Source organism: Rhinolophus sinicus, linkage group LG09 (genome assembly GCF_036562045.2).
Source record: "Rhinolophus sinicus isolate RSC01 linkage group LG09, ASM3656204v1, whole genome shotgun sequence".
Taxonomy (NCBI): Eukaryota; Metazoa; Chordata; class Mammalia; order Chiroptera; family Rhinolophidae; genus Rhinolophus; species Rhinolophus sinicus.
In genome coordinates, this window is record NC_133758.1 from 45,454,229 (window position 1) to 45,469,159 (window position 14,931).

Here is a 14,931-nt window from a genome sequence, read left to right on the forward strand (position 1 = left end):
TGGTAAGGCCATAAACCTTATAATTTGAGAATAGGAAAGGAGTAAATATGACTCGGGCTGGAGTGCAGTTTTAAAAGAGGGTTTTCTAGCAGGCAGGCGGCCGCCGCCCTCTTATCTTCCTCAGTATTTCTGGGACGTAACTAAAATTGTTCTAGCTGAAGTTCAAATTTAACTAGACCATTTGTACATTTATTTGCTAACTCTGGCAGGCCTGGGTGGGAGGCTTCCGGCGCCCGGGAACCCCCCAAACAGGGATCCCGCCCCACCCGGGTCAAATTCCTGGCCAGGCCGGGTGACGGCCCCGGAATGCGGAAGGGCCGCGGGAATCCGCCACGGAACGCGGGGTAGAGGGCGGAACGCGGGACCACAGCCGCCCCGCAGGCGGTGAGTCCGCGACAGATCAGCCAGGCTAAGGAAGCCAAATAAAACCCCGACCGTATTCGTCGACCCCAGCCCGGCTCCCCAGCGGACACGCCGAGCTTTCCTCCAGCCTGAGCGACAGCGCCGGCCGCATCCCTCCCCCGTCCAGAGTTGGATCCCGCCGCGCCTTCCGGTGCGTTTTCCGGTCCACCTTCCGAGGCAGGAAGTGCCGGGCACCGCCTCTGTCGTGCCGCAGCTCGAGCGCTCGTCGCAGTTGCTCGTCGTCTTGTGCAGGGCATCCCGGGTTCTGGTGTGTGGCGGCGGTGAGTGGCGACTGACCCCGCGCGCGACACCCCTGGGGCCGCACCCGTGCCCCTTCCCCTCCCCTCCCACCACGCACCCCCGGCCAGACCCCGCCCCAGGCGGCCGGGGAGGGTAGGGCCGGGCCCGGGGCTGCGTCAGTTGTCAGGGTGGGCGAGGAGAGTCAGTGAGGAGGCCCTGGCAACCGCCCAGCCTTGACCTGAACTGGGGGAAGCTACGGGGCTGATGAAGCCGACCTGGGGAAACGCCCGGCTGGAGAGGTGGCCGGGTCCCCGGCCCTCTGTCACCCGGATGACTTCACACCTGGTGCTGGGATCGCCCGGCGGCCTGGCTGCCAGCCCTGCTCTGTGCAGCACACAGTGCTTGATGCTTTGGGGGATATGGGAGTCCACTGGTGCATGATTGTTGTCTTAGATAAAGTGTCCAAGGAAACTATTAGAGAAACGGCGCCGGAGTGCGCGGTTAGTATAGGCTAAAATGTAATGCTTTCCATAGGAGTTGTAAGTCTTTCCGTATCGTGCATCTTGTAAAGATTTAGTACGTTCTTGTTAACTGAGGAAAAGGATGAATAAAAATCAAGAATGCTTTCCTGAAAAATGAATCGTGACCTCATTGAAAGCCTTGGATTCAGCCCTAGAAGAGATAACTTAGTATTTCCGGCTGGATCTGTGGTAGGAGGTAACAAGACCCAAAACGCAAAAGGTGGGAATTTGTGTTGTGTGAAAAGGAGACTGTGGGAAGACCAAGCCTGAATAGAACAGAACACTAATGAATAACAGTTAGAAATAAGGGTGAGTACGTAGATAAGTGGGGCCTTTGTTAGGCTGTTTTGAAAACTTGAGAAATAAAGGAATATTTAATAGGCGTTAGGGAGTCATTTTGGATTCATCACCAAGGAAGAAATATGGAGAAAGCGGTGTTTAAAGATTAGTTTGGCAGCCTTTGTTTAAGATGGAGTTGCGTTGGACCTTTGGTAAGAAAAGAATCATAGCATTTTAGAATTCAAAAGAACCTTATAGATTATCTTTTACTTTATAATTCAGGAAACTGAAACCTGGAAAGGTGAGATAATTTGCTTAAGGTCACTTGGATTCACATGGTGCCACCCATTTTCTCTGTAAGCGTTAGGTGGACCCTCCTGGACCTCATAACAAAGTGCATGGCTTTTTTTTTTGTTCAGGCTCTGTTGAATGACAACTTTTATGACAGCCCAGTAGATACTCTTATGCTTTAATGAGACTGAGTTTAGACTAGGTGAACTGCAGCTTTTGAAGGACAGATCCCCAGGTCAGGATTGCTGAGGTTAGGAAAAATAAGAAGCCTCTAAATGAGGCTGGTTGTTCCTCGCTCCCAAGATTCAAAGACACCAGATATCTAGGTATGATTTTCATTGCCAGCAACTCTGATTAGGATCTTCCTTGTTTTACTTTTTAGCTGTGTAGTGGCTTTGCTTTGTTACTTGCAACTGGCTGTCCACATTTTCATGGTAGAGAATTTCATTTAGCCATCTGTGCAGGATATTAAGGACTAGTAGTACAAACTCTGGAACTAGACATCCTCATTGCAGATCCTAAATCTAAGCTCTACCTGTTTATTCTCTTTGCCCTGATTTTCACATTTAAGAAATGGGGATAGTAACAGTACTTATAAGTTGTTGTGAGTATTAAATATATTAATACATGTGAAATGCTTAGACCAGTGCCATGCACATATTTAGCCCTCAATTATTGGCTATTCTGTTTCTTCCAGGTATGGAACAAGGGGTGGCTGGTAATTTTGTTAAGAATCTTTTGAGGAAGTGTTCAGTGGAGTTTATAGTAAACCATGGATAGACCATAGAGAAAAGCCTTGTTTTGGGAGTCAGATCCAGGACCTTGTAAGGAGCATCTGTCTATGTAATTGTTTGTGATAGGAAGGAAGCATACACATGGTTTTGCTTAATTAGTATTTTTTGAGCATCTGCCATGTGTAAGGCACTCTGTTAGGCCCTGCATTCCAAGGTAGAAGAGCTAAATGCCATAAAAATGTATATGTAAGTGGCATGGCAATCAGAAATAGAAAACTCTTTATCCAGTGCAAACTTGACTGTGGCCCCTTTGAGCTTTTTAAAATTCTGTGGTTATAATTCTGAAATAAAGGCATTGCTTCGTTTTAATATTAAAGAGACCAAGGAAACACAGCAGCTTTGTTTCCTGTTGCTATCTAACAAATCACCCAGAACTTAGCACCTAAAAAAAAAACAGTAAACAGTTCCTGAAGGTCAGGAATTCCAGGGCAGCTTAGCTGGGTGGTTCCGGCTCAGGGTCTCATAAGGTTGCAGTTCAGATGTCAGTCAGGTTTGCAGCCATTTGAAGGAAGATCAACCTCCAGAGATGGCTCATTCGCATGGCTGGTGAGTTGGTGCTAACTATTGACAGGAGGCCTCAGTTCCCTGCCACATGGACCTTTCCTTGGGGCTATATATTGCCCTCATGACCTGGTGCTGGCTTCCCCCAGATTGAGTGATCCAAGAGACAGCAAGGCAGAAGCTGCAAAGTCACACTATTATTTTTGTATTATCTCATTGATTATGAAGAGTAGCAGAATATGCCACCCCAAAATATGCCACTTTGGCATAAGTATCATTTTGACCTGAAGGCAATTAAGAATTAGCAGACACAAAAAAGTTCTCTGCCCTTCCCTATATGCATAATAGCAGGACTTAAATTTACAAAGGTGTCCTTCCTCCCCTTTCTACTGGGAACAATAAAGGTTACCCTCTGGATATAACTTTAGGCTCTTACTAAGAAAGAAGGCCCTGACTTAAGTCCACATGATAAGTCTTAACCCTTGTTTATGCACTTTTCCTGGTAATCTTTCACAACTAGCTTTTCCCTCTCACACACCTTTCTTTTATCTTCAGCTGAAAATGATATTTAAGCCTAAGTTCTCAGCCTTCTCTGAGAATTGGCTTTTTCCTGGGTATCCCTTCTATATATGAGGTACACATATTAATAAACTTCTGTTTTTCTCTTGTTAATCTGTGTTATTATAATGTCAGCCAAGAACTCAGAAAAGTAAAAGGAAAATTTATTTCAAACCCCCCCCATGCTATTTTTTACTGTTGGAGGGGACTATGCAAGGACATGAGAAACGTTGAGCGCCTTCTTGGAGCCTGGTTATCACCATCTGCAAGGAACAAGTTCAACTGCTTTCTGGCTGGGCAGTAACATAAATACAGCTGTGACAGGAAGGTAAAGGAAGTAGTGGATATTGCTCACTGAATACTCATTATCTACAGGAATTTGGGAGTGCTGGTGCTTGTCTATAGTTTTGCAAGATGTCCGATATTTGTTTTTATTAAATATTCAGGTTTTAAAAATGTTGGCAAACGAATTCAGTTATTAGAAAAGGCATTTAGAAGGTCATCCTTGGGGGGACTAAACAAACCTTACTGCAGACTGCATACAGTAGTTTGCTAGCTGCCAGTTTGTGACTTCTGATCTACCTAACTCTTATTTTATGGATGTGGAAAATGTGGCCCAGGAAAGCTAAAATGACCAAAGGTCATACAACTTGTGAATGACAGAACTGGAATTAGAATCCAGGTCTCCAACATTTCTGTTAAACCATAATGACCAAATTTTTAAAAACTAAAGGGAACTAAATGCATAAACAGCCAATGCCTGTCTTTCTTTCTTCCTCCTTCCCTCCCTCCCTCCCTTCCTTCCTTCCTTTCCTTTTTTCCTTACTTACTTATTTTTGTCCAGAGCCTTGTAAATGGTTAACTCAGTGGTTCTCAGCCTTTACTGTACATTGGAATCACCTGGTGCATTTTTTTTAAATAAAGATTCCTGGGCCACACCCATAGAAACTCAGTTTTAGTTTGACTAGACTAGGACCTAGGCATCCGTTGTTGTTTTTTTAACCTTCCAAGGAGATTCTGATGTGCAGCCAAGATTGAAACCAGGTTAACTGCTGTGAGAGCCATATTTATTTGCCATATGGTGACAGAAGCTAGCTGACTTAAGATACTTAAGGAAGAAGCCTCAGAGGAATGTCAAGGAAGTCATAGGTAGCTGACAGAATGTGCTCCATGAGCATCTTTCTCAGGCTTCCAATAAAGCCTGTAGGCTGGATGAAGTTCCCAAGCAGAATCTGCTCATTAATGATTGTGATGCCATGTTTGATCTGCACATCAGTATTGCAGGTAATTATGCAAATACTTAGATTATTATCTAAATATGTTGACACCAGCCACTTATAATACCAGGATTCCTATATTCCTGCCCTTCTTGTAACCTCTATGAATAACCTTTAGTTCACTCTATATTAGAAATTTACAAAAATAAGAATAAAAATTTTGAAGAGGAAGTGAAAAGTTTTTACTGTTATTGAGGGTTATTCATTACATTATGGACTATGTTCTATATGGACATTTTCAGTAACTATAGTTTAAGGATAGGGTTTGGTTATTTTTTCTTTATTTATACATTAAACATTAATTTGACAGTCCTAGGTAAAGATTTCAAGCCTTTACCCAGCATGTTAAACCAAGGCCATGACTGATATGAAGCACTGCCACACTTGATTAAACCCAAACCAGGCTGCTACATTGCACAATTCCAGGGACTGCCATTCATATTTTATTCTCGTCCCATTCCACTGTGGAGTTCTAGTCTGTACTTGGTTTCCCAAGTATAGTTTGAATTTATTTGAAAACAGTTGTCTAGGATTTGAGTTTAGAGGAAAGTAGCTGTTCGGAAATCAATGGTAGATTATATTGATAGTATTGAAAGTTTTTGTAAAAATTGGGAAACTCAAAATAATTAGAAGAACATTTATTACAAAGTAGGAAATACGTAGGTAGAAATAACCTTTAACAAATGCGGTCTGAATACTGGCTCTGCCACTAGGTGACCTCTGGCAAGTTATTTAATATCTTTGATCATCAGTTTCTTGATTTGTAAAGTAAGCATGTTAAGTTTAATGTACATAATGTGCCTAGCACATGAGTCACTCATTAAATGGTAGTAGCCACAAGTTGAGTAGACCCTTTATTCTCTGTATAACCCTAAAGCATTTGGGGCTAGAAAAATAACAAGAACAGACGTACACAAGGTAAGAAACTGCATAGTGCCTTCGGCACATACAAGCAGTTTGGTGTTGCTGAAGGAAAAGTACAAAGCAGAGACCAGCTAGAGATGAGGCTGGAAACGTCATTCTAGAGATGGCAAAGGGAGCACCTTGTTGTGCCATGCTTAGGAACTTGTACTTTCTCCTAGAGGCCGTAGAGAGCCAAGGAAGATTTTTAAAAGTGGAATGATAATGTCATATTTATGTTTTAGACATCTCTGGCTGGAATATAAAAGGTAGTTTAGAGGGGACCAAGAAGCAAGGAGATTGGTTAGTTGGACATAAAAATATTCTATACAAAGAGTTAATGAGGGCCCAGCTTCAGGTGTTGGCAGAGGAATGAAGAAGATGAGCAAATCTGAGAAATATTTAAGAGACAGGGCTTGATTCATCAGGGGTAGGGATGAGTCAGAGGACTCCTAGGTTTCTAGTTTGGTGAGCAGGTAAATGACGGTGCCATTAACTGAGAGAAAACAGAAGGATGAGAAAGTTTAGGCAGGGGAAGATAATTAATTCAGTTTTTAACACATTGATTATGAGTGTCTGTGGTATATCCAAATGGATGCCTTTCAGAAGCAAGTGCACTTTGAGTCTGCAACTCAAGGGAAAGGTCAGGCCTGGGGATAACAGACTTAGGAGACGCAGGTGATGTCAGAACAGTAAGAGTCAATGAGATCATCCAAGGGAAGCAGAGTGAAAAGAACTTTTAAAAGTCATGGACTTCTAGAATACTGGGAAACATGAATATTTAAGTGAGTAGAGGAGATAAAAGCCTACCCAGAAAATGGAGGAGGACCAGTCATAGAAATAGGAGAACTGAGAGAAAGTTGGTGTCACGAAGTTTTTACATAAAAAAGTCAGTATTTTACATAAATCGGTCTTTCCAGTATAACTTAGAAGTCTCCCTCATTAGAGTGTAAGGTATTCAAGGTTAGAAACACTGTGTTCTCTTTCCATTTGGGACAGTTTGTTTCTACCGTGATTGTTCAAGGCCAGGAGTTGTTGGGGTTCTGAAGAGAAAAAGGTCTTAAAATGGTGTCAAATATAGCAGAGTGGTCTAAGGATATTTGGACTGGATTTGACAATTTGATAGCAGCAACGGTAGAGAAAAGAAAGCCAGATTGTGGTGGGTTGGAAATGAGTGGGAAGTGAGAACGTGCAGAAAGCGAAGATACTTGGCTTACAGAAGATAAGGAGACCAAGGATGGTAGTTTCTTTGGGGGCCAGAGTTCTCTTCAGATTGTTTTGCGGCAACTTTGCCTCACTTTTTTTATTTTATGTGTCTATGTGTGTAATTTGCATAGGAACCATAAACATATGTAAATATGGACTGTTTTTAAATAGAGTACAGAGAACAAAAATAAACTTTTTTTTAAAGAAATTATAGTATTATTACATTGAGCCTGTATCGGCTCTATTCAAAACTGCACCACTAAGCCAAGTTTCAGAACACCCAGTGAGGTATTTTTTCGATTGAAGATAGAGAAGGAAACCATGTAGATTAAAAGTCCAAGACTAGAAGCCCTAGAGACCCAGGTCCAAAATTCCCTCACTCAGCGCCTGCCCCAGCTAGTCACCTGCTTTCACATTATGGAGCTGCAGAGTTAGAGACCAGTCCCCAAAACCAGCCTCATTTCTAACACCAGTTGCAGGTTTGGGTTTCCAAGATGACCCTCAGGTTCAATAATTTGCTTCAGCTCACAGAACTCACTGAAAGCTGTTATACCCACCCATGGTTGTGGTTTAGTACAGTGCAAGGATTCAGATTAAAATCAGCCACGGGAAGAGACATGTGGTGCAGCGCCTAGGATGGTTCTAAGTGCAGAGCTTCTGATCGTCCTCTCTCATGGACAGTGTAGACGCCCCCTGACAACAGGTGTGACAATAGGCATGGACATTGCCAACCAGGGAAGCTCCCTCGATCTTTGATATCCATAGTTTTTATTAGAGCTTCGTCACATAGATACTATTGACCTCAGTCTCTAGCCCCACTAGAGGTCAGCTAACACGTGACCCAAAGCCCCCATGATAAATCACATTGTTAGAAATCTGGTGTGACCCAAGACCCCAGATACCAGGCATGAGATCCCAAGGATTTAGAGATTACTTTCCAGGAGACAAGAACGAAGGCCAGACCTCTCTCCTTGGGCAAAATTAAAATTCTTTACTACACAAGGGCCACTGGTTTTCTGTTTGTTTGTTTACTTAACCTAGGGAGTACCTATTTCGTAGGGAAGTTGTGAAGATCGAATAAGACATTGGATCAAAAAACTACTCTGGTGTCCTTGGGTTTTCCGAGATTATATGTAGCTAGTAATGGTGGAGCTAAGAGTCAAACTCAGGACTTTCTAACGCGAAAGCTGATAGTATTTTTGTATTGTGTTTACTTACATTATTTAAAACTGCAAATAAAGGGGCCAGTGGGCTCTTAACCACAAGGTTGCCAGTTTGATTCCTCGACTCCCACAAGGGATGGTGGGCAGCGCCCCCTGCAACTAGCAATGGCAACTGGACCTGGAGCTCAGCTGCGCCCTCCACAACTAAGATTGAAGGGACAACTTGAGTTGGAAAAAAGTCCTGGAAGTACATACTGTTCCCCAATAAACCCATGTTCCCCCTCCCCAATAAAATCTTTTTTTGAAAAAAAACAAAAAAACTGCAAATAAAAAAATGGAATTAAAAGTGTCCGTTCTATTTGACATTTAAATTATTGGTGGCTTTCAGTAGAGTATTGGAGGCTAACCCCAAAGCCGTATTACAGAGAATTGAGTGATGGGAAGATGAGAAAATGGAGGCAGCTGAATATTAATTAGACTGATATTCTAAAAGTTTTGTCAAGGAAAAGGGAAAATGAAAATGTAGCTAGAAGGGATGCAAGATTAAAGAATAGGTTTTGATGACTTTTTTAAAGATGAAAGCCTTTTGAACATATACCATACAGTGACTAGACTAGTCTCTTTGTATGTTATCTCGTTTTGATTTTACTTGCATTGAAGTAGATACTGTGTTTTGCTATAAAACTGAGGATTAAGTGAGCTTTCCTGGTTTTCAAACCGTGTTTTGAAAACAATTGAGGCTCAGAGAGGTTATGCAAGATTGGTAGTAAACTGGAAATAAAAAGAATACCTACTGCATACAGTTAAATGGGACAGTCCTTATAAAAATCAGATGTCAATTTTAGAGCTTTCTCCTTAGGGGAGCCCCAGGCCTTCATAACAATGCTTGGCACATAGTAAGCACTCAGTAAATGCTAGGTATTGTTACACATTTTAAAACTAATTCCCACGTAATATGTGTTTAATGAAACGGGGGAGGGGAAGGTACATCAGTAATTTCTATTCTGTTAATTTTTTTTCAAAACTGCTTTTTTTCTAACCATTTAATTGTCACATTGGAGATAAAATTTAAATATATATTTATTCCTACTCAAATGAAGTAACTACATTAAGACATTTTTACTCACTAACTTCAGGTATTATAAATTCTTTTTTTTTGCATTCTTTTTTTGCTTTATGTTCTTTTCTTTCTTTTTAACTCTAGAATTAAACAGCCATCATGTCGAGCAAAAAGGCAAAGACCAAGACCACCAAGAAGCGCCCCCAGCGCGCAACATCCAATGTGTTCGCCATGTTTGACCAGTCACAGATTCAGGAGTTCAAAGAGGCCTTTAACATGATTGATCAGAACAGAGATGGTTTCATTGACAAGGAAGATTTGCATGATATGCTTGCTTCTCTAGGTAGACTTTTATATTCTTGATATGCCTGCTTCCCCAAAATTATAATTCAGTGTTTTATTAATTGTTTTCTGTGTGATGTACAAATATTCCTGTCCTTGCCTCAAAGGCCTACTGAGAGATGTCTGGGTGGGAGGTGCTGTGTTGGGGCTTGGCCAGTCATAACAAGATGAGCCTGCAGGGGTAGGGACCTGGCAGGAACTTGGCCAGGCAGGCCTGGGTTCCTGTCAGCTGAATACAATAGGTCTATTAGCTGAAAAGCCAGGGTGGCAAAAATATCAGAATTTAAAATAAAATGTGTAACTAATAGTATGGCATAGTTAGTAATAATGATTGAGGACAGGTTACAGATAGGAGGTGACAGTAATAAATGATAATGATTGTCTTGATAAGAAGGGCAGTGCTATTGGAAAAGGGAACACAGGGAAAGGGACTTTCACAATTTTATTTATAATTTTTTTTGTAACTGAAGAAAAAAATGTAAAGATAAAAGATTTAAAGTGTAAACTGTCCTATGTTATTTTGGTCATGTGGGTGTTATTTTATTATTCCTTATATAATTTTGTTGTTGTTTGTTTTGATTTTAAAAAGAAGGGAGAGATGGTCCTCCGTGTTCTGCTCTGAGTACTGATTTTATAGTTGGGAAGAAACGAATGACAAGCCTAGGAGTTCTCCATAGACCAAAGTGACTAACAGGGAAGGGGGCACCGTTCAGGGGTGGCGTCCAGTTAGGCTCTACACTCTGGAGTGTTCTTGTGCTTGATTATTAGCCAGAGGGCAGTAAAAGGGCCAGAAGGCAAAGAGAGAGAGAGGTTATTTTTTTCCTTTTAGCAACCACAACATGATTTTGTTCCTCTGTTTTTTTTCTCCTAATGTATTATTTTGAAAATTCTTAAGCCTACAAAAAGTTGACGGAATAACGAACATGTGTGCATCCTTTACCTAGATTCACCACTTACTGACATTTTATTACATTTCCTTTATTCAGAGTGAGAGTAGAATCAAGATACTGATCTAATTTGTTGACTTGCAGGGAGGTTCAGTCCCAGTTTTTTTCCACTGGGAAAAACACATAGCTAAGTGTACTCTTCTGGGCAGGTCACTACTGAAGACCACTGAAGAAAATTGAGGGACTTAGTTGTATTGCAGATTGAACAGTCAAGCCAGTACCATGATTGTAGTAGATGTTCAATTAATTTTTATTGGATGAATGAGTGACAGTACAGTAGTAAGAGGCTGCCTTCAGGGCCTTCTATTTTGGGGAATTCTGTGCCTTTAAAGACATGTACGAGATCTGACAATTAAGTTCACAAAGTCATCCTAGAAAGTGTGCTACATACCTCATTGCTGAATATCACTATGGTCACTTTCGAAGTACTCCCCTTCGGGAGCTATGCACTGATGCCAGTGCCTAGTCCACCCTTCAAAGCAATTTTGGAACTCTTTTTCTGGAATGGCCATCAGAGCTGTCGTCATATTACCCTTGATGTCCTGAATGTCATCAAAATATCTTCCTTTCAATATTTCTTTTATTTCTGGGTAAAGAAGTCATTGGGGGCCAGATCAGGGGAGTAGGGAGGGTGTTCCAATACAGTTATTTGTTTACTGGCTAAAAACTCTCTCACAGACAGTGCCGTGTGAACTGGTGCATTGTCGTGATGCAAGAGCCATGAATTGTTGGTGAAAAGTTCAGGTCAGCTAACTTTTTCACGCAGCCTTTTCAGCACTTCCAAATAGTAAACTTGGTTAACTGTTTGTCCAGTTGGTACAAATTCGTAATGAATAATCCCTCTGATATCCAAAAAGATTAGCAACGTTTCAACAATTTCACGGACTTAATTGTCAGACCTCGTATTTTCCTTTCAAATCAACAAATTATATTGGATTCCATGAATGGATCCATAGGTGCTTAGCCTAAACCAATTCATTTTTTATCCTTGTGTCTTTTTTTGTACCCATGTTCTCATGACACCTTTGGGTGACCTTTTCCCCAGAAGAATTGCTACAAGAGAGTTGAGTTAAATCTGAGGGTAGTAGAAAAATAGATCTTTTTTTAGCTACTTTTACTTATTCAATGAATCTTGAGATTAATTTTGGGCTAATTTTTTTTTTTTTTGATTGATATGGTGAGTAGGTATAATGAGTGAAGAATGTAATGCAGTAAGAGAGATTCCAACTCGGCATTTAAATTTCACCCAAATTCCCAAGGTTAAAACTTTACTTACGAACCATAATCCTAGATTGGACTATCATTAGCACTTAGTTGGGTGTAATATTGAGATGCTTCCTTAGGTATGAATATCTAACTTACAGATGTTCTTTTCGTGGAGAATCATACAAACTTAATGTTGGAAGGGATCTTTCAGATGCTAAATTTAACCAGTCCATTTTACAGATTAAAAAAGTAAACCCTAATAAACCCTAGACAGCTGCCACCTCGCTGGTCACACCCAACCAGTGGCAGAACTGGGATTCAAACTCACTATTCCAGACCCCTCAGTCTTTATTTTTTCAACCCCATGGGGGCCTCACAAATGCTGGACAAAGAGGAGCCCACTGTTACTCCTCCCATGTCTGGCCTTTCCAGAGGAATTTCTCCCAACTTTGAGGGAAGGAGCGTCAGGGCTGTTACCGCACCACTGGGCTATAAGAGCTCCCTTTTCTAGTGTTCTCACTTGGAACTGAGATTGAGATTCCCAGTTTGAACAATATGAAACAAGACTGCAATCCAGTGACACATCAACAGCATTTGGAGATATGTCTTTTAAGAATATGTTGGGGAGCATAACAATAACAAAACAATTATTTATTGAAATTAGTTCTGGTCTTTAAATATTAAAATGTGAACTCTTATAGGAAAGAATCCAACTGATGCATACCTGGACGCCATGATGAATGAGGCTCCGGGGCCCATCAATTTCACCATGTTCCTCACGATGTTTGGTGAGAAGTTAAATGGCACAGATCCAGAAGATGTCATCAGAAATGCTTTTGCTTGCTTTGATGAAGAAGCAACTGGTGAGTGCTCTTTGTTGATGCCCAGCCTTATTCCAGACTATATGAAACACTTTTTAGGAAATGAAAAAGATTAGTAAAATAAATTTTTAAAAAAATGAATAAAGGGAAAAGTATCATATACAATGGGCAGTACGACAGAATGGCTAGGACACAGGTATGTAAGTCATAAAACTACACATTTCATGGCATTCATCTTTGAATCTAGTTGTGAGCTTCCTGAAAGCCAAAGCGAGAATTGTCTGTTAAATAGTTAAACAATGAAAGCTACTTCTTCAAGAGACTACAAATTGCACCGAGAAGTATACACTCATGCGCTACATAATGCTGTTTCGTTCAAGGACAGACAGCATGTACAGTGGTGGTTCCACAGGATTATAATGGCGCTGAAAAATTCCTGTCGCCATAGTGATGTCATAGCCATCATAACATCATAATGCAACACATTACTCACCTGTCTGTGCTGATAATGGTGTAAACAAACCCACTGCACTGTCAGTCATATAAAAGTATAGCACATACAATATGTACAGTGCATAATACTGATAATGAAAGACTGTGTTACTAGTTTGTGTATGTACGATCCTATACTTTTTTAATTTTAGAGTGTACTTTGTACTTATAAAAAAAAGTTTGAAGTTTGCTATTTGACAGTATGCCATGCTACGCCAGCAGCAGCCTCATACGTCTTGTGTTTACCAGTCTCTCGATCGCATCATTTTCTCTTGTGCTTGATTTAATCTCGTTGTTTTGCATAGTAACATGCTGTACAGGTTTGTAGCCTAGGAGCAATAGGCTATCCCATATAGTCTCAATGTATAATAGGCATACCATCTGGGTTGTGTAAGTCACTCTATGATGTTCACACAACGAAATCACCTAATGACACATTTCTTAAAACAAAAGCGGCACCTGACTGTAGTTAACAAACTTGAACAATTAAAATATTAGGGTTTTCTCTTTTTTTTTTCTCATTTTAAAGTTTGTAAAACCTAGCTATTCATTGTTCTCACTCCTCTCATTTTCCCCTTTTCTTCTACATTAACCCTCTACTCAGCCACCCGCATCATTTCCTCAGATATACCTTGCACCCTGCTTCCTGCTTCCCCATCTCTATCTGTCAAAACTGCACCATCCTTCATGCACACTTGGTCTTGGCAGCACTGCCCTTTTTTCTGGGTAGCTGCTCTTTTTTTCATATCTCTGAATCACGATTTTTTTTCCTCCTCTAGAAAACACTTGCTTCAAATCAATTTTGTAAGCATATAATCTATTAACTGAGCTTTTGAAATGATTTAATCCAATATTATAAAGAACTCAAAAAGTAATAGGAAAACATAGTGATATAGTTACATATTGTCTTAGTTCACTAATTTATTTTGTGTAAATATGGATATTCTGAAATACTTTGTAATACTGACCTAGTTTAGAAATGAACCATTGAAATGCCAAGAAGTACTTATGACTCCCTTCTTTCTACTGCCTTGCAGGCACCATTCAGGAAGATTACCTGAGAGAGCTGCTGACAACAATGGGAGATCGGTTTACAGATGAGGAAGTGGATGAGCTGTACAGAGAAGCACCTATTGACAAAAAGGGAAATTTCAATTACATTGAGTTCACACGCATCCTTAAACATGGAGCAAAAGACAAAGATGACTGAAAGAACTTTAGCTAAAACCTTCCAACTACTTTGTCTTACTCTGTATTATTTCCCCAACACTTTCCCCACCCTCATAGACCTATTGCATGCAACTTAGTTTCACAGCTTTACCTCCTTTTTTTGATGTATTTATTCTAGACCTTTCTGCCACTTAGCACTTGTATAATCAGACTATAAATGGGGATGAGGTTGTAAATTGTGTTGAAAAAGAGATTGCGAATAAAAATCAACAAATGTGAAAGCCCAGGAAAATATATTCGGTATTTCTGGTTTTGCTGGATTTTTACATTTTTATATAATAAAAATGCTATTTTGAAATCAAGATTATGCTGACTCAAATGGAATATAATGGAAAGTTCAACAAATAAGTGGTAGGTAGGTGGGGGTAGTCCGATTTTCAGATTTTCAGCTTTACATAATTCAGATTTCATGGTTGAACTGATTTTTCCCATATACAGGACAATGTTCTTCAGAACTTTTAAGTAAAAATTAACATGCAGTAAAAACTAGTTAGCCTTTGTGGTTTTCATGCTTCTAGTAAGATACTTAAACTACTAAATTATAAATATAAAATATATATCTCAGAAAACGCTCAACACTTTATTGATCTAAGAGGCTAAGAAGATGAGGCAAAACTCTGTAGTTATTGTTGAACATTTACGTGGATAAAACATTGCACATAGATGATTTTAACAATCTTCCCAACCACCTCATGAGATAG

At 40.3% G+C, this 14,931-nt stretch overlaps 1 protein-coding gene across 1 annotated transcript; it reads left to right on the top strand.

The window, feature by feature from the left end:
* The first annotated feature begins 321 nt into the window (after window positions 1-321).
* LOC109460398 (myosin regulatory light chain 12B) lies at window positions 322-14,532 on the top strand. The gene is made up of 4 exons (XM_074340264.1): window positions 322-683; window positions 9,337-9,535; window positions 12,389-12,550; window positions 14,038-14,532. Exons 2-4 carry the CDS (start codon window positions 9,352-9,354, stop codon window positions 14,208-14,210), a joined length of 519 nt encoding a protein of 172 aa, XP_074196365.1. The 5' UTR covers window positions 322-683; window positions 9,337-9,351; the 3' UTR covers window positions 14,211-14,532.
* Window positions 14,533-14,931: the final 399 nt, after the last annotated feature.